We start from the raw sequence: 26030 nt of genomic DNA on the forward strand, positions 1-26030 counted from the left end.
TCCGAGAGACCACTTTTGTGTAACCGGGCTTAAGCCTCAAAAGTTGTAGCCCGTGAGGGCATTTTATTTATCTTTAGACTTGACGCTCTACATGTTATAGATTCATGTTTTTTTTTTTTTTTTTAAATCATTGAATGTATAATTTACATGTGGAACCCTTGTATTGTATAAAACTTGGAGATTTTGATCTAAAGGTTCGTGAATGATGTATCTATTTAATGAATGAGTTTTGACGTATTAAATATGTTGGATCATTTCGGGGCGTTACATGTACACATTGTATTGAAATACAATTGAATATACGAGCTTATTCAGAAATTTGTACACCCCCAACATCAAAGGTGTTTCCAACAAAAAATGCTTCGGTCTTCTGTACATAAAAACACTAGAGGATCACATCTATGTACCAACCAGCCTAATGTATACACTGAAGTGAGAGTTTGTGGAAGGTTAAAGGTTTTCTTGAAGGTATTTTAGGTGCTGAAGTGTTATGCACAATTTACATCATTGTGTAAGGTACAAAGTAATACTCTTACTAAAATATTTAGCGACTGCAAAGTTGAAAACTTCTAATTGGTGTTACACTTGAAGTGTGCAGTAACAAGACACATATAAGGAATGCCAGCAAATCAATAATCAAGATCATTAAACTACGAAGCATGGTCATGGGCATGGGCATGCAACACGACACAGGCACGTTGAAACAACAATTTTCAAAAAATGCACGACACAACACATGGGGGACATGCATAAAATATATAATTAGTAAAGAAATGCATTATATAACACTAATTTATATCGCTTTTCTTTTATTATTTTATCTTTAGTTATTTTGTTCAAATTTATAATTAGTTTCATGCATCTAATCGATAGACACGTGTTTAAGTGACGAGCAAGGGTGTCCTCCAAGTGTCTAGGACTAAATTTAAAAATAAAAAAAAAAAATCAGACATGTTTTTGACAAGTGTCAGACACATGTCAGGAAGTGTCCAACACGGACACAACACGACACGGACATGCCACCATCTTATAGAAGTGTTTGTACTTCGTAGTCTAATTTAATAAAATATCCACTTCAGTTAGCAATGCATATAAAGTATAAACATCTCATTGTGAGAACACATGTCACTGCCAAGTCCTTGCAATTAGATCGACTTTAAAAATATAAATTTTAAATTTTAAAAATCCCTGAAAACAAGGTTTACCTTTCAAAAACCAGCTAACAGCTTTCAAACAGAATTATTTAGTATTCATTTTATCAGACTTTCCATCCTATTTGGATTGCTGCTAATCACTAATTTAAGAATAATAATAAATAATAATAATAACAAATAAAAAAATCACACATAACAAAGCAAGTACAATTTCTTTACGAAACAAAATATAGCAAATGCAAGTTGACAGGATAGTCATGCAATCCAACATAAGTTCAACAAGACTTGGTGTTAAAATCCACCTACTCTCCACCTACTTCACCCACTTAAACCTACTCCACTAAACCTAACCCACTACACCACTACCACCTCACCTACTCCACTAAACCTAACCCACTACACCACTACCACCTCCACTTCACCTACTCCTTACCTACTACACACTCACCCTCTTCTATATATAGGAATCATGAATCATTGTAATAGATATCAATATAAATCAATCAATAATACAATTCTCTATTTCTCTTTATACATTAAATTTCTACATGGTATCAGAGCAAGGTTAAGCACTTAGTATTTTTCGTTTCACCGGCGGGCGGCAACCTCGCCTTGGCCGCCCGCCAGACCTCAACCTATTCCGCTTATTTTCTACACATACCTTCCCATCACTGCCTAAATCCTCTCTCTTGAGGCCAATGTGAATTCCTCTTCTTCATAATCTGCACTAACTGTGGCATCTTTTCCTGGGGCAAACTCTGCAACCCAACACTCAATCTATGCGTCTCCTCCATGCTCATTTGCCTCTTGTTAGGATCCTTCGCCTTCGGCTTTGGTTTGGGCTTCGCCACAGCCTTGAGCTTCACGGCAGCCCTCGGTTTCACAGCAGCTTTTGGCTTCGCAGCTGGCTTGGGCTTCACAGCGGCTTTAGCTTTTGGCGCATCAGCTTTTGTCTTAGCCGGAGCCTTCTTTTCCTTTTTCGCTTTTACAGCCTTCGACTTTGCAGCAGCCTTCGGCTTTGCTTCCCTCTGGTGGCTCCCCAGGTTCCACCTGAGCTGCATGATTCATTTATAACTGCAATTGATAAGGGAAGTATTAGAACAATGCCCAATAGAAGTATGCCAGCTGCTCCTTACCCTACTCCTGGAGCACTATTAATAGGTGATGCTTTCAACATGCGTCATCCTTTAACTGGTGGAGGAATGACTGGAGCCCTGTATAAGGTGTTTTGTGCATCTCCTGATCAAGCAAGGAAGGAAATGCGTGAAGCATGTTTTGATTATTTGAGCCTTGGAGGTGTGTGTTCAACAGGACCAGTGGCTTTACTCTCTGGTCTAAATCCTAGCCCATTGAGCTTGATACTCCATTTCTTTGCTATAGCCATATATGGTGTTGGCGGTCTCTTGCTACCATTTCCTTCCCCTAAGCGCCTGTGGATAGCAGCTAGATTATTTTTGGGTGCATCGGCTATCATTTTTCCCCTCTTTCTCTCACATGAGCTTGTCCCCTCTCTCTCCTCCGTTTGATTTCAAAATCCATTATTTTTATTTATTTTTTCCAAACCACTTTCCTTATTTCCCCCATCTTTCATTTTGATTTCAAATATATTTTTATTATTTCTTTCTTTATTTTTCTTTCACATTATTTTTTAATCTTTTTCAAATTCCATTCATACCATATAGCTTTGCACACCAAACCATCTTTTATTCATCTCAGGGATCAACCCCGATCACAATTTTAAAAAAAAAAAAAAAAAAAAAAAAAAAAAAAAAACACCACAACAACACAAACCACAACACCACAAGATTTGTTTTCTTTTCTGCAGACGGCCACCCACCGACCTCACTTTTTCGCCTATTCCGCCGGTCTTTTCTTCTTGCCTCCGTCCTGGGCGGCCCTTGACGGTGTTGCCTCCGTGTTTCCCACTCCACTGGGCACGATCACTCCACCCTGCTCCTCCACTACAGCATATGGCGGACCTCCAAATCGGAACATAACGGTGGCCTTCCGCTTCAGCTCCTTATTTTCCGCCTTTAGCACACTTATCTCTGCTCGCGCATCCTTATACATGCGTTGGAGCAGAGCCAGTTGGGCGTTTAACTGCTGCACCTCATTTGTCCTACTCTGCAGCCGGTGCGACAAGTTTGTGACCGCAGTCATAGTTTCAACACAGGACTTCAATGTATACTGATTAGCTTCAATATCCGTTTGCACTGCCATTTTTTGCTCCACCGACCGCATCGGAAAGTTCAACGGAGCAAAACCAGAGGTGTTTGGTTGAGGTTCACAGGCCACCGCACCAGTTATCTCTCTTGTTGACTCGTTGAGGTCGGGAAAGAGAGTGAGCAGACCACGGGAAGAAGAGGCTATGTTCTGGGTAGCTGAACGGGAAGAAGAAGCCATGTTTTTGGGTTGCTGAGTGTTTCAGAGAAGGGTTGGTTACAGAATGTTACAGAGAACGAAGAGGTTTCAACTGGTTTGTTATGCTTCCAAGCCTCAGACTTCGCTTTGGTTTATAAAGACAGAGACGACGAGGCCGACACGCGCTCTGTCAATCACGTGCATCGCCGCGTGTCAGGCGCCCCTTTTGATGGCTCGACGCTTTCTGTCGGGCACGTCTTTTGATGAAGTGGGCGCGCCTTTTGCCTTTTTATGGATTGGGCACACCTTTTGATGGCACGCCTTTTGAGGGTGCGACTTTTTAAGGGTCCGACAAGACTCTGTAAACTGTTCCGACATTGATTCCGGTTAGCTCCTTCATGGGTCCGACAAGACTCTGTAAACTGTCCCGACATTGATTCCGGTTAGCTCCTTCATGGGTCCGACAAGACTCTGTAAACTGTCCCAACATTGATTCCGGTTAGCTCCTTCATGGGTCCGACAAGACTCTGTAAACTGTCCCGACATTGATTCCGGTTAGTTTCTACAAGGGTCCAGCAAGACTCCGTTAGTTTCTACAAGGGTCCAGCAAGACTCCGTAAACTGTCACCACAACTGTCACAACATTGTCTGCTACAACGGTCCGACATGACCCCATAAACTGTCTTCTACATCGGTCTGACACCGCCATCCAGTGTCCTCTACACCGTTATGACACCACCATACAGTGTCCTCTACATGGTTATGACACCCCCATACAGTGTCCTCTACAACGTTATGACACCACCACCCAGTGTCTTCACCAATGGTCTGACACGACCATACAGTGTCTCTTATCCTCTTTTATTTTTATGTATTTTCTTGTTTTGTTACTCTCTCCAAACTCAAGTTGGTTAGTTCCTATCCCCCTTGAATTTGCGGGGGGCTGTTAAAATCCACCTACTCTCCACCTACTTCACCCACTTAAACCTACTCCACTAAACCTAACCCACTACACCACTACCACCTCACCTACTCCACTAAACCTAACCCACTACCACCTCCACTTCACCTACTCCTTACCTACTACACACTCACCCTCTTCTATATATAGGAATCATGAATCATTGTAATAGATATCAATATAAATCAATCAATAATACAATTCTCTATTTTTCTTTATACATTAAATTGTATGATTACCTCCAGAACCTCAACAGCATCAATGCTAATGAAAGGGTCTGAAACATGTGATGCCCACAAGTTAAGAATGATTGGAGAGATAACTGGCTCTATAGATGTTGGTGCTTCATCATCTACAATAAGCAAAACACAAAACAAAGAGAATGACACTCAGCAAAAGGAACATGAACAGCAAAGCCAACATCCAAAATCACTAGATGTCCAATGAATTTGGAAGACAATTGATTCTAGATTTAAACTGCTTTGATGCCGACCTGCCTTTATTGCTGCTTGTAGTGTTTCAAGTACCAGATGCATGGTTTCATCAGATGCCTACAAAGCAGTATAACATTTAAGTATTAGATGCATAACTTCAACAGTAGAAGGAACTATTGTATCAGTGCATTACTTGATTAAGAAGATCTGCAAGTGACGAAAATAAACCCATTATATGAGGCTGCAGCATTCCCTTGTTTGCATCAGGTAAGAGCTGAGAAAGTGCACGACAGGCACCAACTTTCACTGGTGGGGGCCTGTAGACAGCAAATTATCACCAATAGTGTCATTATCTTATCAATAATTAAATAGCAACATACAGATACAAGCACTTACACATCCATGCCAATTGCCTTAATAGCAGCATAAAGAAAATGCTCAACAACCCCACGACTGATCTGTACAAAACAATATAAATTCAGTGTGAGAAGATTATGCTAGAGATAATCATAATAACAATAAGGACTTTTTGTGATAGTTACCACAGAGGAGAACTTAGCGACTGATGAAAACACGCGTGCAAACAGAAAGGGATATTCATGAACCCCTGCGCAATAGGCAATACAACCAACTTTATTAATGGCTAACAATATGAATGCAATTTTGAAAAACGATTTACCTGTTCCCGCATCTTCGGCAATTATTTGCTCAAAAAGGTTTCCTAAATTGGTCCTAGTATGTTCAGACACCTGTAAACCAAATTATATTAATTAAATATACCGAATAGAGTTTCCTGTGAGAAATGCAACTATAATTCTGACAAAGTGAATGATCGAGTTTGACATCCTGCTCATTATTCTTACAATTATCCTAGAATCTTGCACATTAGCACTATACAAGTACTTTGCTCAATTATAAAGAGGCAATAAATTTATAACAGACCTCTGCTTCAAGCAACTGATCTGATAGAGAAGCCAAACCATAAAGTGTAGCCTCCCTCATCTGCCAAAATTTACAATCCGAAATTGAGATAGGAAGTTCAATTATCATCAATACAAATATAATTGAGACGGCCAAATAACTCACTCTCCACCAGGCAGCAGAACCAGCAACTTTTGCTTGTTGAGACTCAGCGAATCGATTTTTTGCAGCATCAATTATAGCATCAATAGCCTCTATACCACAAGAGTTAATAACCTCTTCCAGTAAAAGAGCACCTGCAAGAAACAATAAATAGGCAAGAGTGCTATAAATTTCAAGAAACTGTCAGAAAAATTCAAACTAAAATATAAATGAAAAGAAATAAAGGCAAAATACAAAATGAACATAAAAAGAAGAGATTCCACATTTTCATCGTTGAAAGTTTTCATACATTAACCAAACATAATAATCCAGAACAATGAAATACCATACCACAATTTAAACACATACACAGGCAGAGAGAGAAGGCCATTTAATGTAATGACTATATACGTCATTAACAAGCTAATAATTGTGATGATGGAAACGTATAGATGACAACAATAAAACACAAACTACATAAAGTTCAGCAACCAGGCTGCAAGAGCTTAAAACAACACTTCAACAAGACTATGATTCAAATTATTGTTTCTGCAAACCAAGCTACTAATACACGTACAAATCTTGAAACAAATTGATGGCCTCAACAAGAGTGAAATTACAAATAATTAACAATCCCCAAAGCCATGAAAGAGGTGATAAGAATAAAAATATCAAATCAGTCTTGCAGAAAAACACTAATTCCCATGCACAAAAAATAGAAAGAAAATCTCAGTGTAAGGCATTTTCATGATAGATGTATCAAGTTGGTTGATATAGTAATGCCAAAGTCCTGCTCCGATGTAATCCTGACTGAAGCTAGTTTTGTACTTGGGTCTGAGAAAGGTTTCTAGCCAAAGAATTACGTTTATCAGAAAACCTTTTCAAGTTTCTTCTCTTTGCACTGTCCATCTCCTGTCGCGTCACAACACTTCACATGCATCAAATCCCAAGTATCAAAAGAGTTTCTAGATCAAAAGGAGCCAATAAGTTGCCACGAAGAACTCAGAACCTTAGTGACATCAGAGTCCATACTCTGAAGCCAGTATCTTAATGATAACACCACCTGGTCATCATTCTCATTATAACTTACACACGACATTGGTAGGAGGGTAAACTGGAAGGAACCTGCAGACGGGGGGGGGGACTCAGAACCCATGGAGACATTTTGCTGTCTGTTTGGACAGAAAAAAAGAAAGGAAAGCTTCAGGGAAATAAATCCCTACGGACCTAACCAAATCAACCACCCAAGCCAGAACACAGGATGAAGAGGAAATACCTCAAGAAATATCTAAATACCTCAGAAACAACTTACCAGAAATACGACAACTATAAGTATTGTCATCTTCATCAGCCACATATTGGTTAGCATCCAGCGACCAAGTATGAACCTAGACACACGTCAGATACGATGAAAAGAAGTAAATAGTAGAAATGGGGATTTAAGGGAAAAAAAGTAGCAAATTTAAAGATTTAGATTCAAATAGAAACCAGAAAAAACTATCTACACAAAAAAATAAATAAATAAATCAAAAGAAAAAGAAAGAAAGAAAAGTAAAAGAGATTAATCATTTCTCGCAATTGTTAAAAACTGTAAACATTAGTAAATAAGAAGATAGGATAAGTGAGAAAATCAAGAGAAAGGTTTTTAATTCAAAAGTTTTCATTCTACTCAGAACTGCATTGCAATCTGCTTCTCCTGATTTCTACGATTTTCCAATGAATTTAAAAATCATGGAATTTAAATGTCTTGTAGTAATTTTTCCCTGATATCACCAAGAGAGCCAAATTCACCAAATTTCTGAAAAATCAGCCAAACTTCTATTCGGATAAATAAACAGTATTTACATTACTAGATTCTGAAATTGAACTTTGCAAAATTTAGCCAAATATCCATTCAACAGCTTTTCAGCTGAGCTCTTTATTAACTTGAATTTGACTGCATTCCTAGAATTGAAATTTCACCTAATGTAAATTTTTTCACAACAAATTTAAAGCCATATGATCAAGAGGAAAAAACATCAATGTTTGGATGATTTTCATTTGAACTCACAAGTATAAAGCCCAGCACCTTCTAATTGGGCAAATAGGTCATCTATATCTATTTGCTACATGGGAAAGCACAGGTCTTCAAGCATGAATCAAGTCACCGTTCACAAAAAGGAAAGCGTCAGCTCCTCTCCATTCTTTTGATTTCTAATAATTCAATTGTTTGTAATGAACAAAGAGATCTGATGGAACCACTTGATTTATTTTCTGCTGGAGCTTAGTTCTCAAATGGTAGGGTTATAAAACCTTACACCAGTCATTTATTTTATGAACCACTTCACTATTGTCTCAATCGTCCTACTAATTGCATGTTCCATTGTTTAATCTCACAAAAAAACATGTCTATTAATTTCTTTAATGAAAAGAAGTATATGCCTATCAGCCATTATAACAACAAAATTGGTCCAAAGCATTATGGCCAGAAGCAACTATACCGCAGCATCCCAAGTAGCATAGAACAGACACTCGACATGACACAAACAAGCCGACAAACCAATTTTCCAAAAATGCATGACATGATAAGCCTACAACACGTTAAAATTTTAATTTCTTTAAATTTATTATATGTCAAATATATGAATAGTTCATTCAAAGGTAATGAAAAAGAAGCAACACTAACTAAAATTAAAAAGTATTCCATAAGTTAAACATCAAAATATCGTTCATGTAACAACTGCATTCTACAAAATACAAAACAATCATATAACTTGGAAATATATATGATATAGTCATCTAATAAATGTTTCATAAGATATTTAGAGCGCATAGGTTGCATTTCGAAAAATGCAAAACACTGTTATTGTGAAGAGATTCATCACATAGGTCGAGGATTCAAGAATCGTCGTGGAAGTGTCTGAAAAGTGTCTTCAAAATGTTTGACACTATGAAGTTAAATTTGTAATTAAGACACATTAAAAGAAGAGTTGGACACGCTTTTAAGAGTGTCCGTAGAGTGTTGTGTCAGATGACATGCCTCTTCCGTAGAAATATTTGTGCTTCTTAGGCATCATCTTGCTTTGCAGCCACCATAAAACCATTGCATGCCCATCATCACATGAACCCTATAAGAGGGTTCAAAAGCCCCTTCTTTATTATCCACATTTCTTGTGTTCCAAATGTGTAAATTTCTAGAGAAAAATCTAAAAATTCAAGGAAAAGTACAAATCAAAGAAACAAAAAGTGTTACATCGCTTAGATGTCCCAACTGCATGCAAGATCAATTAGGTGGTTATGATCAATCAACGCTTTCATGAGGATAAGTATTCAAAATCTTTCTGATTGCTTAAATAGAGAAAAATCAGGTATATTTTTTGTTATGCTCTACACAGTGACTATTTATTTAAATTGATAAATTAGCAGAAGTAAATAACAAACACAACTATATAAGTTGACATCTAAAAATAACAACTCAAATGTTGATGAAGTAGAAAATCAATCACATAGCATGGCTTGTATGAAGTATGAACCAAACTAAGATAAGCCAATTACAAGATTACCTGTTGTTCTGTCATCTGCAGAAAAGCAATAGTATAATATGCCAGCTCTTTAATATTATTGGCAACAACCTACATAATTCACCATGTCATACAATATGCAAAGAGACAAAGCAACCAAAAGAAACTTCAAGATTAAGGATTTTGGAACACACCTTTACAAGTTTTGCGCTACCCACAATGATCAATAGAAACTCAAAAAGCTGCAGATTCAGATTTATTTAAGAAATTAATTGACCACAAGGCCAAAATTGAAAGGACTTAACTGGCAATCACATACACGTCCATACTCGCAATAATAATAATAATAATAATAACAACAACAACAACAACAATAGGAAGTTGTTTGAGATGGTTTTTCCATGTGCAATGTAGACAAACCAACACATCAGCTTGGAGCATAGTTATCAAATCGAGAAATCATATCATGAATTGAAACTCCAATTTTGTGAATCGTGAATCATAAGATTCAACATAAACTATAAAAAATGACACGAAAAAAAATTAATTCATTTTGGCACATACTATAATTCTTTTATAAGAACATGATGATAGTGAGCTAAAATGGTGGTGATGATTGGTTTAGAAACCCGAAGTAATGTGATTAATGGAGAAGAGCAAGAAGGTGGTGGTGGTGGTGGTAGGTCCATGTGGGTGGTAGTTATTGTGGACTAAAGGCAGTAATTATTGTGAAAATATTGATGCGTGTCGTAGTTATTGGGAAAATGTTGATGTGGTCCAAACATACAATAAAATTGTTTGAGAGCGCTTTAAAATGATAGGAAAATTGTGATCGAATCATAGTTGTCAAATCAGGATACAAATTGTGTATCGGATTTCTTCTTCTCCTCCTTTTTTTAATTGCATATTGTATTGTATCATGTATCCTAAGATTTTTTAACATCTTTAAAAAATAGGTAGAAAACTAAATAATGTTATACAAAACACAAATATCTTGCGAGTATAATCCTTAAAATTGCAAAGTCTTTGAAATAATTATATGCATGCATCAATACTTCATGGATATAAAATGCAGACAAAAGACAAAACACTTCACTACATTAGTATATCCTCAAATCAAATTTGCACTCAAAAGTTTTCTCATTCTTAGTAATTGAATAATATGTTTTTCATATTGTCATCACTCACCATTTAGGTTTTAATTTAATTTACAACTTTTAAGTTCTCAAATAGCTTGCCCATGGTAGAAAACTTTAAACTTTAATAGGTGTACGTAGGCATAAATCAATAACACAACATACTTAGTATCAGCCAAGTAGATATTTGTCAAAAAGGTAGAGAAAAAAAATTACCCTTCTCATCTCAAAAATATTCTTCTATTTTTTTAATAACTAACTCAATAACAATTTCTAACAATATTAATTCACATAAAAATTGTTCAATTATTATTTTTCAAAATTGCTTAAGAAATTTAAGTATTCATATTGTGTACCATATTTAGCGTCCTCTATTGTATATCTATCATTTTGTAAAATACATTTAATTTACAATGAGTATTGGTTATACATATCGATTTACCTCTAAAGATATTGAATCATAAAATATGTATCATGAATTGGAAGATACTAACAACACTTCTAGGGCACTTGTTAAGAAGTAATTAATTATTTTTATTGCATTTAAATTGTTAAATAATTATTTTTATATATTAAAAGGTGAAATATTAACTATAAGGTAGTTGTATACAAATTCAAAAGTCATTGAAACATTCAATAATGAATGCAGTCAATTAATGAGTAGCTAAAAATAGAAACTTATTAATTTAATGAGTAGTTAAAATTATAAACTTATCAAAATCAAGGCAAGTTAATACAGCATTAAATACACCTCAACTAGTGCCCCATGCCACTTGTTAGCATTAGCCATAAATAAATCGATAAAAGGTCTTTTATTCACTTCCAAAAGAAAAAATGAAACCCTGCACATTTATTTTCACGAAGGGATCGTGAAAATTTTACTGTGTCAAATCAGTCCACTATTTAATGGATCAAAGATGCACTTTGTGTGCCTTGATGTTGGGATTTACGCTCTCAAACCAATTGGATTCCTGCATTTATTTATCCAGTGAAATAAATATTATTCTGAAATGTTTTCATACATAATAGACAAGACATGATTTATGAGAAAAATGGTTTAACCCTTTAGTGACATTGGATGTGATTTATGTAGATGAAAAAGTTTCACTAACAAGATAAATAAATCACAAGTTTTATAACTTCGAAATTTTGCAATTGCTAATACACCCGGAGACTATTAGGATAAGTGCAACATTATTAACCCCTGTGCAAGAGGATGGTGTATCTCAACCATTGAAGTGAAAATCTCCGGGTGAATATGTTGGTTTATTTGAAATACACTGAAGGACTACAATAAGAGTTACACCAAGCAAAACTTTGATGTAAATTTTATAGTACCCAATGCAATAGACTATTAATCCTAAGAGATGTTATGAACTCAAGTTCCTTGTCAAGATCACTTTGATTAGTAATGATGAGGTTTTATTACTTAGCCAACACCTCACTGTATTGGGTGATTAAGGTGAGTTGTGGGAATAATTTTTTCAAGATGGAATCCACCCTTTGTGTAAAAACAAAGTAAATTTGAGTTAGTTCACTTGTTTAGTCATTTGAATCCAAGACTGGTCATTCTTATGATTTGTTCATTAGAATACAAGTGGTGACTATGGTGTGTGAACTAGTACTCAATGTAAATGAGTAAATTTTGATTAGATGAAAAATTTATATCTACTTCATTGCTAATTATGGACATGGCTATGGTGGAGGGGTTGCATTATGGTATTGAAGCACATAGATTATTATTATTATTATTATTATTATTATTATTATTATTATTATAATGAACTCTTTGAAGACGAGTGCAATTTCAATTATATAGTGGAGTTAATTACAATTAATTGGTAATTCATATCCTTATGAGATAAGGTGTAGAATCCAACTAGAGCAAGAATTTAGAGAGGCCATTGAAGTCCCAATCCAAGCCTCCCTGGGAAAATATCATAATACCTATATGTGGCACATGCGATGCATGTGCATTATTTTAATACTAGCTTGCGTGCAATTTAGATAAGTACAAATAAAAACAAACAATAAAGAAATTAATATCATAATATGTATGTTGCCTAAGTGATAAGAGTGTTCTTAATAAAACCTAAGGTCTAGGGTTCAAAGCTTGCTCACGCCTTTGAATTATAATTTTTTATTTTAGGCTAGATAAAACTGCCACGCGACATGACGTGAACGCTTGGACACCAAGTCCAACCTTCATTTAATAATAGTATATGGAAGATACATAAAATAGGTTTGTTGGGCCCACTAAAGAATTGTGTCACCATTCCACGAAGCCACCATCCCACTAACCTCAATAATGCATTACCTTCAGACATCTTCCATTATAATATTATATACACATAATATTTTCATATTAAAATACTCCACACCAACAAAAATTTTTTAGGTACTATGTTTACTAATCTTATTATTATTGTAATATTATAGGAACCAATATTTGATTCTTAAACATGGCATTGACTTTTATGTTATTGTGTATTTTTAATTACCTTCTAATGATTTTTTATTTTTATTTTAGACATATAATAAATAAACATAATTATATCTATTAAGCATGTCCCCAATGTATCGTGTCCCCTTTTTTTTAAAAATTTGCGTGTCCGCGTATCCGTGTCATGTCCCATGTCCATATCCGTGCATCGTAGGAGGTCCCTACCTATTATTGAAACACAAGGCAGTTGAGTGCCACTGCCACATTACAAGACTTTGGGGGAGATCAATGAGATAATCCTTAAAATAATACCTCTTTCCCTTTAGGATTATTTATCCAAAAAAAAAAATTACCTCCTCTTTAGGATTGCAAGCCATTAATTTAATTTTATTTTTTTACATATGAATTTATTTAATTTAACTAAGCGTCTAGCCCTTTATAGAGCATAATAGGAAAAAAGGATTCATATAGCCGATTACACTTGCTTGGGACACAACACAATGCTTAGTTTGGTTTGGTTTGGTTTGGTTTGATAAAGGCAAATATAGGCATCAAATTGAAACTACATAAATTCACGACCTGTATTTGATTAAAAATAGTTACTAAGCTGAAAAGCCACTAAGTAGAAAAAAATGTGAATGCAATCATGGGACGTCTATTGTCACAAACCTTCAATCAGATGTTTTTTCTACTAAAAAAAAATTAAATCAAATTTGCAAAAATGGACCATTTACCTGGATAACAAAGGACTCAAGACTTTGCTCTGCACCATCAGAATCGTATCTCCCTTCATAGGAATCTTCTGTACCCTCAATTGCTGATCGCTCATATACTCTAAGAGATGATACAAATGTCTGCCACAACGGACCCATAACAACTGAAATAACAAAGCACCACTGAGAGACAGATTGAATGAAGGAGAGGAAGAATCAAGGAGCAATACTCGAAGGCATCTGGAATATATGGTTCATCCACTGAGAAAGATGAAATGACAAACATACCCATGAATTGCATTTCTGTGAGGCTCGGGAAATTCTGAACAAATTGATTCAAGCACTTCAAAACCTGATGTTGAACAATGTAAAAAAAAATATTATGAACTAACTGTTCATTCTAATTTACATACATGATGATGGTAGATTTTGACATCAAAACACAAACCCAACCTCCATTCTGATGCTCCAGTCATCAGGATCTTCAGATTGAACTGGAGGTTCCATGATAATAGAGAACTGATCCATCCATGTTGCAACCATTGGCGATATTAGTGCACTGGTTTCTGTCTAAACATAGAGAATTACTAGATCAGTCATTTAATAACAAAGACAAATTTTATGCAATGTCTAACTATAGACATTGTAAAAATCAGTACTAAGAAAATACCTTATACACACCACTCATTGCCCCCAGCATAGCAGTGCAAGAATAAACTATTGAAAGAGCCTTTGCTCGCAAAGTTTTGTCATAGATCTGCACAAAAAGTTCCACAATCAAATGGAGCTGCAAGGATGCTTATCTACATAATGGCCAAGAGGAAACAAGAATCCTCAGGAAGGTTCGTTTAAGAAGAAATTATCTTTTTAACTCTCAACAATTCTCAGGAAGTTATGCTTATTATCAATTCCTGGCATCCCATCCATTCTCTTGCAAACCACACCTACTTTTAATCACCTGACATAAAACAAAGTTTTCCTTTTCCAGATATGTCTACAAACCCTTAATAACAAGGGCTTTATTCTGACAGACTACACTGCCAAAGCCCAATCTCTCACTAATGCTTAACTAAACGCTAAACAAAAGAAAATTACTTTTAAGCCCTTCTAGGTCAATAGCAAAAGCAGCAGGGATTTGAAACCAAGAAAAAGACAAAACCACGAAGCGGGTTTTTTTTCTGTTTCTGTTTTTTTTTTTTTTTTTTTTTTGGAATACCAACAAAAGATCCTGAAATAGTATAGGCATTAATAATACTGTTAGAATAGGATATATTAGAATAGGAAATAATAATTGTATTCTTATTTATCTTATTTATTCCTTTTTGGTTGCTCAGAATTATGCCTGTAATTCCTCAGAATTATCAATATAAAAGGGGAATGAAATCTAACTCATTCCCTAACTTTTTCTCTTCTCTAAAACTACATGGTACCAGAGTCTAAACCCTAACCCATACCTTCTTCCTGTCTGCTGGCAGCTCTATTTTCCCCAGGAGCCCAGTCGACCGCAGTAGCCTCTCACCCAGGCCATCGTCTGTTATCCCACAGTCCATCCAGGCCATCGTCAGTCTCCTAGGGGGTCTATCGGCACTCTAGGGCCTCACCCAGGCCATCGTCAATCCACTAGGGGGTCTGTCGGCAGCTTCTCTGGCATCCTAGGGCTTGTCAACAGCCCTTTGGCTCCCTTAGCTTCTGTCGGCATCTCCTAGGCTGCCGTCGACTCTCTCCCAGTGTCGACTCTCTCTCTCTCTCAGTATTCTTCTCTCTTTTCTTGTAATGGTTCATTAGTTATATTAAAAAAAAAACAAAAAAAAAAATTATGAGTTTCTAGTTACTATTGTGCTTGTTCCTCCACTCTCATCTTCCGGGTTTGTGATTGGCATTGTGGTTAAGGAATAAGTTAGTAGCGTCCCCATGGCAGATTTGACTAGTGAATCTACTACCTCTCAGCCCTCTCAGGGCAAGAGTTCTGTCATCCCTTCTACTATGACCGATACCCTCCACCCTAGCCTTAGAATCACCGCCTCTCTATTCCATGGTCAGAATTAGCTCGCATGGTCGCAGAGTCTAACTATTTTCTTAAAGAGCAAGGGAAAGATTGGATATGTTGATGGGCGGGTTCAAGCACCCAATATCACCGACCCTCATTATGACTAGTGGGAGATCACCAATTCTCTGATTATGGGTTAGTTAATCCATTCTATAGTTTCGGAGATTGGAGAGAGCTACTTGTCTATAGACATTGCCTAGGATATTTGACAGGCCATATCCACTACTTACTCCAGGCAAGGGAACTTCTAACAGGCTTTCGAGTTACGTCGATTCATTGAAAGGTCGGTACAAGGTAAGCAGACTATCCTCCAGTATTTTACCTTCCTTAGCAATGGGTGGAAGCGGCTTGATCACCTTCAGGATTACAAGCCTGTCTGTCCCACTGATTCTGCTGATTACCGAAAGTTTGTGGTGCAAAAGCAAGTCTTCAAGTTCTTGGAAGGCCTAAATGTGGAGTATGATCCGGTTCGGAGCAGAACACTTGGAATGGATGTACTTCCTTCTCTCCAGGAAGCCTTTGCTTTTGTGTAGAATGAGGAGAGTCGCCATTCTGCGATGCTTCCTTCTGCTACTATTGATCGCTCAGCGTTGGTTTCTGCACCATCTTGCGTTGGCGACCGTGTGACTCGTGGTTCTTGTCCTTCCTCTGAGAAGGATAACCTTTACTGTGACTACTATTGTCGACCTCACCACACACGAGAGACTTGTTAGAAACTGCATGGAACTCCCTCTGGTAGCCGAGCGCGATTGTCCCGGTACTCGAGGGGGTTGGTTTGGTACTAGAGGCTATGGGGCCAATGCACGAGCCCATCTTTCAGACACTATTGAGCCACCATCTTCATCTCCAGTTGTCTCCTCCATTGCGAATGTTTCAAGGTTATCTGCCTCGAATTTTGAGATTGCTCTTCGCCACTTGCTATCCACTTATGCTACAGGTGCACCCTCTTCTTCCTTTACCAATTCAGGTAACTTGGTTTTCTCCCCATATGCATTGCTATCTCATACGATAGTACCATGGATTATTGATTCCGGTGCTTCCAACCATATGTCTGGCTTCTCTAATTTATTTTCAGAGTATAACCCTTCCTCAAGTCAAGAAAAAGTGCGTATTGCAGAGGGTACCATTTCGGCTGTGTCAGGGAAAGGTTTAATTCATGCCACCTCTTCCGTTCCTCTGTCTTCTGTCCTCCATGTTCCCAATTTCAGTGTTAATCTTTTATCTTTGAGTCGTATCACCTGTGACTTAAATTGTAGCGCGACATTTTTTCCTGATTATTGTCTTTTTCAGGATCTTATCACAAGGAAAAGGATTGGCAGTGGTAGAACATGGGCTCTACATTCTAGATCAGACCGACAAGCTGGCTCATTCATCTATTCAGTTACCATCCACCAAGGAAGACATTTGGTTGAGGCACCGTCGCTTAGGACATCCCTCTTTTTTATTATTTAAGCATTTATTTCCCTCTGCTTTTAAGAAAAATAATGTGTTAGATTTTTTATGTGAATCTTGTCAACTTGAAAAACAACACCGAGCCTCTTTTGCTCCTTCTATTAATAAAAGTTTAGTTCCATTTTTTTTAATTCATTCTAATGTATGGGGTCCATCCCGTTTTGTGTCTTTAACCGGTCATAAATGGTTTGTTACCTTCATAGATGATTGTTCCAGGGCCACTTGGGTTTATTTGATGAAAAATAAAAGTGAGGTTTTTTCTGTGTTTCAAAACTACCATAAAATTGGTTTGTACTCAGTTTGCGGCGGTTGTCAAAATTCTACATTCTGATGATGGAGGGGAATATATTGACTCTGGTCTTGCCACTTACTTCGCCACACATAGCATTATTCACCAGACTTCATGCACTAATATCCCTCAACAAAATGGTATTGCAAAATGCAAAAATTGCCATCTCCTTAATGTCACCCATTGTCTATCACTTGAGATGCGGGTTCCTCGTTCCTATTGGGGGGAAGCGGTTCTCACTACCGCTTATTTGATTAATCTTCTTCCTACCCAAGTCCTTCAAAAACAAACACCTCTTCAGGTTTTGTTCGGGTCTACCTCTTCTGGGTTCTCCATTTCTCCTAAGACCTATAATTGTGTTTGCTTTGTCCAAAATCATTCTCCCACTCGTGGTAAATTGGATCCTAGGTCACTTAAGTGTGTTTTTCTGGGTTATTTTGCCACCTAAAAGGGTTATAAGTGTTATCACCCTCCCACTCGCAAATGGTTTGTCTCCATGGATGTCGCATTCTTTGAGTCTCAGCCTTACTTTCTACCTTCCCTGGTATCCCCGTCATCTCTTCAAGGGGAGTATTGGTGTGAAGAGATTCCAATTCTACCTGTTTCTCTTCTGTCAATGGTTGAACAGATAGAGGATAACGGACCAGCAGTTGTTGAGGACAAGAAAGAAGACAAAGTTTATATCAGGGACAAGGACAGACAGCAAGTCACTTGGATGTAAGAGCCTACTCTCCCTCCACTACTACCAACTTCTTCTCCGGATAAGTGTCCAGGGTCAACCTCATCTCTTACGAGTCCAATTAATTCTACCTCTAGTACTCCTATTCCTGATGTTTCAAATCTTGATGTTCCCATTGCTAATAGGAAGAGAGTTAGGTCATGTACTCAACATCCTATTACTAGTCATGTCTCTTATTCCAATCTGTCTTCCTCATATAAAGCCTTTCTGTCTAAAGTGTCTTCTGTGAGTCTACCTACCACTTTTCAGGATGCTCTCTCCCTTCCTGAATGGAAACATGAGATAATGGAAGAGATGAGAGCTCTCAACAAGAATGGCACTTGGGAGTTAGTGGAGTTATCTAGAGAAAAAAATCAGTCGGGTGTAAGTGGGTGTACACGGTAAAACATAAAGCAGATGGTTCCATAGAACGGTACAAAGCAAGATTGGTTGCTAAGGGCTTCACTTAGACTTATGGGGTAGATTACCAAGAGACATTTGCACCAGTTGCTAAGATGAACTCTGTGAGAATCATACTCTCTCTTGCTGCAAATTTAGATTGGCCACTTCATCAGTTTGATGTGAAGAATGCCTTCCTTCATGGAGACTTAGCAGAAGAGGTCTATATGAAAATTCCTCCTGGTTTTGCGAATGCCAAATCCAAAGGTAAAGTATGTAAGCTCCGAAAGTCGCTTTACGGACTAAAGCAGTCCCCTAGGACTTGGTTTGAAAAGTTTGCTCAAGCTACGCCAAAATATGGATTCAAGCAAAGTCAAGCTAATCACACCTTGTTTGTAAAACACTCCACACATGGTAAGACCACAGCTCTCATTGTTTATGTTGATGATATTATTCTGACAGGGGATGACGTTGAGGAGATCCCTCGGTTAAAGGAATACTTAGCCAAGGAGTTTGAAATCAAAAACTTGGGTTGTTTGAAATATTTCTTGGGTATTGAAGTAGCTAAGAGTAAGGATGGCATCTTTGTATGTCAAAAAAAGTATGTGCTTGACTTGCTAAAGGAAATTGAACTGCTTGGAGGTAGACCATGTGATACACCTCTAGAACCAAGCCAGAAACTTAGTGAGGATCAAGACGGAGAGCCAGTGGACAAGGAGAGATACCAGAGACTAGTGGGCAAGCTCATATATTTATCCCACTCACGTCCAGACATTGCCATTGCCATTGCCGTGAACATGGTAAGCCAGTTTATGCATGCTCCTAGAACTTCCCACTTAGAGGCAGTTATGAGAATCCTGCGATACCTGAAGTCTGCTCCTGGAAACGGTCTCTACTTCTCAAAAAATAGCCATTTCAGTGTGGAAGCATTTACTGATGCAAATTGGGCAGGATCAGTCACTGACAGACGATCAACTTATGAATACTGCACATTTGTTGGTGGCAACCTAGTCACGTGGCGAAGTAAGAAACAGAATGTGGTTGCTTGATTTAGTGCTGAGGCAGAAATCAGGGCTATGGCTTAGGGGATATGCAAGTTACTATGGATTAAATTATTATTGGGAGACTTAGGAATTCATCAGACTGACTCCATGCGACTATACTATGACAACAAGGCCGCAATCAACATAACTCATAATCCAATTCAACATGATAGAACTAAGCATATGGTGATTGATAGGCACTTCATCAAGGAAAAACTCGCTAGTGGCACTATGTGTTCCGTTTGTGAAGATTAGGGACCAATTAGCTGATGTTCTCACCAATGGACTAGGGAGCAAATCCTTTCATGGCATTCTCAACAAGCTGAGTATGAGAGATATCTTCGCACCAGCTTGAGGGGGGTGTTAGAATAGGGAATTGTTAGAATAGGAAATATTAGAATAGGAAATAATAATTGTATTCTTATTTATCTTATTTATTCCTTTTTGGTTGCTCAGAATTATGTCTGTAATTCCTCGAAATTATCAATATAAAAGGGAATGAAGCCTAAGTCATTCCCTAACTTTTTCTCTTCTCTAAAACCGCAAACACTTCTCTAACAACCACTTCAACATCTCAGGAATCTGAAGGTAAGAAATTTCCTTCAGCATTATATTAAGTGTGGATTATCACAAACACTAATAGGCAATGTATCCCACCATAAATTATGAGAAGGGAATGAAAAAAAACTGGAAAAATAATCATGTAGGTTCTGACATAATTCTCCTAAATGGGGTAGCAACCAATATCAGCATCAAAACAAAAGGACAAAATATATGAACCAATATCAGCATCAAAACAAAAGTTCTAACATGATTCTCCTAAATTACACTCCCAAAAAAATGAAAAAAAGTAAAACAAAGCTAAACATAACAAGAGATTCAATATCAGCATCTCCCATGCACCCTCTGTCTTCAGAAATATAAACCTATGAGAACCTTGCCCATATAGCATGCATTTGAATCCAACAATTATATAAAACAGGCCTAATAACAACAGAAAAACAGAAGCAGGAGGGCAGGGAGAAACAGAAAGAAAAAGACCGAAGCAAAACATATCACTAAAGAAAATAACAACATGAATGCAAGATTACAACAAATAACCTGAGGTGATGACACAATAGTATGTAAGCATGGGAATAAAACAGGCACTAGTGTTGGCACCACCGTATCATCCAAGTCCCCTGAGAGAAGAGCCAAGCATCTTAAAGCCCCGTGCACTGCACAATTTGAGAACAAAAATTACAGATCTGCAGCAAAACTTGTCAAAGACCCCTCCAATGACCAAAGGCTCATGACAAACAATTTGTAACAGCCAAACAAGATAATATATTCATTGCGAACATGCACAAATTATTAGGGAAAAAGCATATTTCATGAGCATATTGTTTGTCTTCTTCAAGGAGGAAATTAGATAGAGATGCAATGGCCCTAAGGACTTAATTGTACAATGTGTTAAAATATATACCTTGAGCAAATAGAATCTATCCGTTGTTTAGCTCTTTTTCAAAGTTATAGAGTTGGAGTTGATAATATATTAAGCATTTTGATGGACTACTACCTAATAGTGTAATCAAAAAGTGCAGCAGCACATCAGTCCCTATTGCTGCCAAACAAATGTTGCACATGTTAGCCGTTTTGATGGAAACAAAACGAAATTTTGTTTCTTGCAAGGAGATAAGTACATATTCAAGATATGATCGACATGTGTGCTGAAACCACTTGTATTGTCGGAATCAGGATTCCTTATGGCTGCGTCCATTGAATTTCCATATATAAGGTGAAAATTTTACCGAGGTACTGGATGTAAGTTCTTCTTGGGTGTTGTATTAATATCATTGAATAGTGGTTTATCTTGCTCAGCTAGGTGCCCACGTTTTACCCTCTTAAGAGGATTTCCATCTAAAAATATGTGTTTACTTGTGTAACTGCACACAGAATTTAAATTGGTTGAAATGTTGTCAAAATCTACTTGCATCCACCTAGGGAAAAAAATACAAGGTTTTTTTATTAGTTGAAAATAAAAAATAAAAAATAAAAATAAATAAAAGAAGCATTGCACAACCATTTCTAGAATAAATAGATGCAATTAAACAAAAAGGATCCAGACAACGCACACTAAAAGAACCGGCGGTCATGGAAACTCAAAAAGAATGGGTAAAGAAAGGACCATAGGCAATCATACGAAATTTAGATCACAATACACAAACTAAAACTAATAAGACGTAGAAGAAGTCACAGCAGAATAGACTGAACAAAAATATCCCGAGAAAGATCAGGACATAGTATATGTTACCAGAGATTATGAAGCATCCATGCATAAAAGAAGTTTACACTGGGCTAAGTGAAACAAAAATGCACCAAAGGACTTACCTCCATTAATATTAGTTTGATCACTTATCAACTTTAGGAGGAGTGGCATTAAGTCAGGCCAATCCTCGGGCCAATCATAATGCGCAATGGATGCCACAGCCATACTAACTGCCGTACAAATTTTTCTTTGAGAGTCATCCAACAACAATAATAGAATTCTACGTATGGCTGCCTGATAACAAGACCTCAAACTTAGAGAGCCATGCATAAAGAAGGCAAAAACAGGAAGAGAGAATTGGGGGCAAGGGGAGTTTAATGTTAAACAAGCAATAAATTAAGAAGGCAAAAAGATCTACGAATTCACTTAATGTTGAAACAATTAAAACAATGTTATCCATGTATAGCACACACCATGAAACCTTTTCTTAAATAATTTGACCAGATCACAATTCATCAATGAAGTACAATTAAGAAGGAACGGGTATAAACTGCAGCATCATATGACTTCATATTAACATATCAAGGTACCCTTGCAGCAATAACCCCCATGAGGATATTAAGTCCAAAATAACACGTAAATCTGGAGTTAAACGTCAATAAAATCCAAAATTTGCAACATTGAACAACTGATTGCCAACTAGGCAACATAAAGTAGACCAGAATCCTTTTTTCAAACATGGAAAGAAAGTGAGAGTGATCGAGCAATAGAGGAATATTGAACCATGTTTGTTTAGTTAATTTTTTATTATGGGAATAAAGAAAGAGAAGTATGAAACAGAAGAGGAAGAAAAAGGTCAAGAGATAAAACCATTAGTGTCAAGGGAGTAAAGTTAACAGGAGCTGCCTTGCTGTAACTTGTATTGTAGTGAATGGTTTTCTGGATTCTTTCAAAAGAAAAACTGTCACAACTAACAAAATTCTCTAACTGCTAAAGTTTAATTAGTGCATTGGGCACTGATCTAGATTCTGCCTAAAAACAGCAATATCTTTAGACTTTAACCAAATTCCTTCCCATGCATATATAAAATCCAAAGGCAGTCTTTTATCAACAACAAAAAAAAAAAAAAAATCCAAAGGCAGTCAGTCTGCCATGAATTATAATTTTAGTTCATCAAAAGCACTATATAAAATGAGAGAAAAGCCAACTTGGCATGTCTCTTGTGTGTCCCTTGCGTGTCCCCTGAAAATAAATTAATTAAGAGGAAAAGCTAAGTGGTGTGCCCCATACGTGTCCCCGCCATGTCCGCGTGTCCCCAAAGTGTCCGAGTCTCTGACACAAATACGGCACTTGTTTTGAAGTGTCAGTGTTTCATAGGATTAAAGGAATTCTGGTGAATTCTACATCTAAAATCTTGCTGACCCAATTTGGGATCCCAAGTCAAACCTTCCTCGGGAACAATAAATTAATTCATAGCAATAGCAACCAACTGCATCATCCCTCAAATGCCAAAAATTCTTCTCATCAGCAAAGGAGACAAAATTGAGATCCTACACAAATACCTCACCAAAAGGACATTTCATCATACTGACCATAGACACAACAGGCATAACCTCATTCCTCAACTAACTTATCAAACAAGTAAATGATTTTATTCTTCAACTGCCTGCAGTATGAAAACTTTTTTGCCTCAAGAAGTACAAAAACGTAAACATACTGTTATTGGCCTCAGAGTCCAACAATATATATGTTCACATAGCACATGGCTGCCTCTTTCTGGGCACTCCACACCAGAGAAATTATTAGCCCTCAAAGATCCACTCCTTTTGCCCACTAATCCAAAGACAAGAGTTTCAGTATAATTGATTATCAAATGTCTGTTAACACAGTGATCTGAAAAAAATCTTATTTCAAAAACCAAAACAAACAAATATACAAACAAACAAACAAAAAAGAAAGACACCATTTTAAAGTGAATCTCATAGCTTACGGATAATCCAAATAAATAAACAAATGACACAATTCAAAATATAAAAATTAAAAACACCTTTTCTTCACTTGAAACAACAGGATGTTCAAATGTCTCCTCATCCTCCTGCCAGTGTTTCTTAATGAACTGCTTTAGAAGGACAGCTGCTAGGTAAAAGCATGTTAAATCTCACAAAGTAATAATTATGATTTTAATTAAAATAAATAAATAAATAAACATTACATATTTCTTTCATGGAAGGTTAGAAGAATGCAGCTGTGGATACATTAATATTTTCCTTCTGTGAAAAGAGAAAAAAGAAGGAATAGCTACAAATTATGTCAATTGTGACAAAAGGATATCTGGCGCAATCCCAATGGAAGTTCCCTGTTTGCAGCAACCTTGGCTAACGCACTTCCAAAACCTTCAAAAGAAGTAGACAAACATCAGTCAGTCGTAATTGTGACGCACCACTATGCAAATACTTTAAGACACCAGAAAAAAGCATGTAAACATACATGCAACTCCTTGAAACATCAAGCAAGCAAAGTGCTCCAACAGAGGCATGTAAATCATTGACTGGAGATGCCATTAGATATGAGAAGTAAATAGTGTAAGTGGAATACAAATAATTCGATGTACATAAATGATAAAATCAAATAAAATAAGCACACATACGACATACACATCAATAAAACAAATTTTCCACTAGGGTTAATTGTGAGTTTTGAGAAAAGAAAAGTTAAGGTATGAGTGGAATCTCAAACCCTTTTATATTATATCATATAATTATAGGAGTGAGTTACGGCCTAAATAAAGGCCCATTACAGCAAATAAAGATACTGAATAAGAATAAAATAGAAAATATCCTAACACATTCTAACACTTCCCCTCAAGCTGGTGCGAAGATATCTCTCATGCCTAACTTGTTGAGAATGTCACGGAATGGTTTAGTCCCTAATCCTTTGGTGAGAACATTAGCCCGTTGATCGCCAGACCGCACGAATGGCGTACATATAGCATCACTAGTAAGCTTTTCCTTGATAAAATGCTGATCAATCTCCACATGCTTGGTCCTATCATGTTGAACCAGATTGTGGGCTATATTGATGGCGGCCTTATTGTTACAGTATAGCCTCATACAATCTGTCTAATGAATCCCCAAATCCCATAAGAATAATCTAATCCATAAAAGCTCACACACACCTTGAGTCATAACTCTGAATTCGGCCTCTGCACTAGATCTCACAACAACATTTTGTTTCTTGCTTCTCCAAGTAACTAGATTTCCTCCGACAAAGATACAATAGCCAGAGATGGATCTTCGATCAGTTACAAATCCAACCCAATCAGCATCTGTATATGCCTCCACACTAACATGACCATGCTTTGAGAAATAGAGACCCTTTCCCGGAGAAGATTTCAAATACTTCAGAATCCGCATAACCGCCTCCAAGTGAGTTACACGTGGAGCATGCATAAACTGACTAACCATACTCACTGCAATAGCAATATCAGGACGCGAATGAGATAAGTAAATAAGCTTACCCATTAATCTCTGGTATCTCCCCCTGTCTACAGGCTCGCTTCCTTGATCCTCGCTAAGCTTTAGTCCAGGCTTTAGTGGAATCTCACAAGCTTTACTTCCACGCATTCCTATTTCTTTTAACAAATCAAACACATACTTTCATTGACATATGAAGATGCCATCTTTGGACCAAGCAACCTCAATGCCTAGAAAGTACTTCAAGCTACCTACGTCTTTAATTTCAAACTCATTAGCCAAATACTCATTTAACCGAGGAACCTCCTCAACTCATCCCCAGTGAGTACAATATCATTCACATAGACAACAAGAGTTGTCGTCTTACCATGTGAGGAGTGTTTCACAAACAAAGTATGATCAGCTTGACTTTGTTTAAAACCATATCTCACCATGGCCTAAGTAAACCTCTCAAACCAAGACCTAGGAGACTACTTAAGGCCATAGAGTGACTTGCGTAATCGGCACACCTTTCCTTTGGTTTTAACATCCTCACAGCTTGGGGGAATGTCCATGTACATTTCTTCTTCCAAATCTCCATGGAGGAAAGCATTTTTC

At 37.1% G+C, this 26030-nt stretch overlaps 1 protein-coding gene and 1 long non-coding RNA gene across 26 annotated transcripts in view; both read right to left on the reverse strand.

Annotated features, from left to right (window-relative positions):
- Positions 1 to 26030, reverse strand: part of LOC114258151 (ARM repeat superfamily protein) — a 64012-nt gene that overhangs the window by 18734 nt on the left and 19248 nt on the right. For 6 of the 25 annotated variants that reach the window (XR_014342813.1, XM_082892692.1, XM_028198029.2 and 3 more), the window contains 20 exons: positions 24448 to 24508; positions 24292 to 24353; positions 24008 to 24100; positions 22083 to 22254; positions 20814 to 20929; positions 14435 to 14521; positions 14218 to 14334; positions 14053 to 14116; positions 13786 to 13928; positions 9667 to 9714; positions 9515 to 9583; positions 7285 to 7360; positions 5997 to 6127; positions 5853 to 5912; positions 5590 to 5659; positions 5453 to 5541; positions 5307 to 5368; positions 5104 to 5227; positions 4970 to 5027; positions 4716 to 4828 (listed from right to left, as the gene is read on the reverse strand). Coding sequence is in view for 20 of the 25 variants with exons in the window: in XM_082892692.1 (XP_082748818.1) it covers positions 4716 to 4828; positions 4970 to 5027; positions 5104 to 5227; positions 5307 to 5368; positions 5453 to 5541; positions 5590 to 5659; positions 5853 to 5912; positions 5997 to 6127; positions 7285 to 7360; positions 9515 to 9583; positions 9667 to 9714; positions 13786 to 13928; positions 14053 to 14116; positions 14218 to 14334; positions 14435 to 14521; positions 20814 to 20929; positions 22083 to 22254; positions 24008 to 24100; positions 24292 to 24353; positions 24448 to 24508 (1815 nt within the window). In the remaining 5 variants the exon portion in view is untranslated. Of the gene's footprint in view, positions 1 to 4715; positions 4829 to 4969; positions 5028 to 5103; positions 5228 to 5306; positions 5369 to 5452; positions 5542 to 5589; positions 5660 to 5852; positions 5913 to 5996; positions 6128 to 7284; positions 7361 to 9514; positions 9584 to 9666; positions 9715 to 13785; positions 13929 to 14052; positions 14117 to 14217; positions 14335 to 14434; positions 14522 to 20813; positions 20930 to 22082; positions 22255 to 24007; positions 24101 to 24172; positions 24354 to 24447; positions 24509 to 26030 lie in introns of all 25 variants that reach the window. The other 19 variants (XR_014342815.1, XR_014342814.1, XM_082892693.1 and 16 more) reach the window with 7 other exon arrangements.
- On the reverse strand, positions 1348 to 1668 carry LOC145801401 (uncharacterized). Its single transcript, XR_014342820.1, has 2 exons — positions 1529 to 1668; positions 1348 to 1486 (listed from the first exon to the last, which is right to left on the reverse strand). It is a non-coding gene; the product is annotated as an uncharacterized LOC145801401 (long non-coding RNA).

Source organism: Camellia sinensis, chromosome 10, assembly GCF_055761805.1.
Source record: "Camellia sinensis isolate YWXY chromosome 10, ASM5576180v1, whole genome shotgun sequence".
Taxonomy (NCBI): domain Eukaryota; kingdom Viridiplantae; phylum Streptophyta; class Magnoliopsida; order Ericales; family Theaceae; genus Camellia; species Camellia sinensis.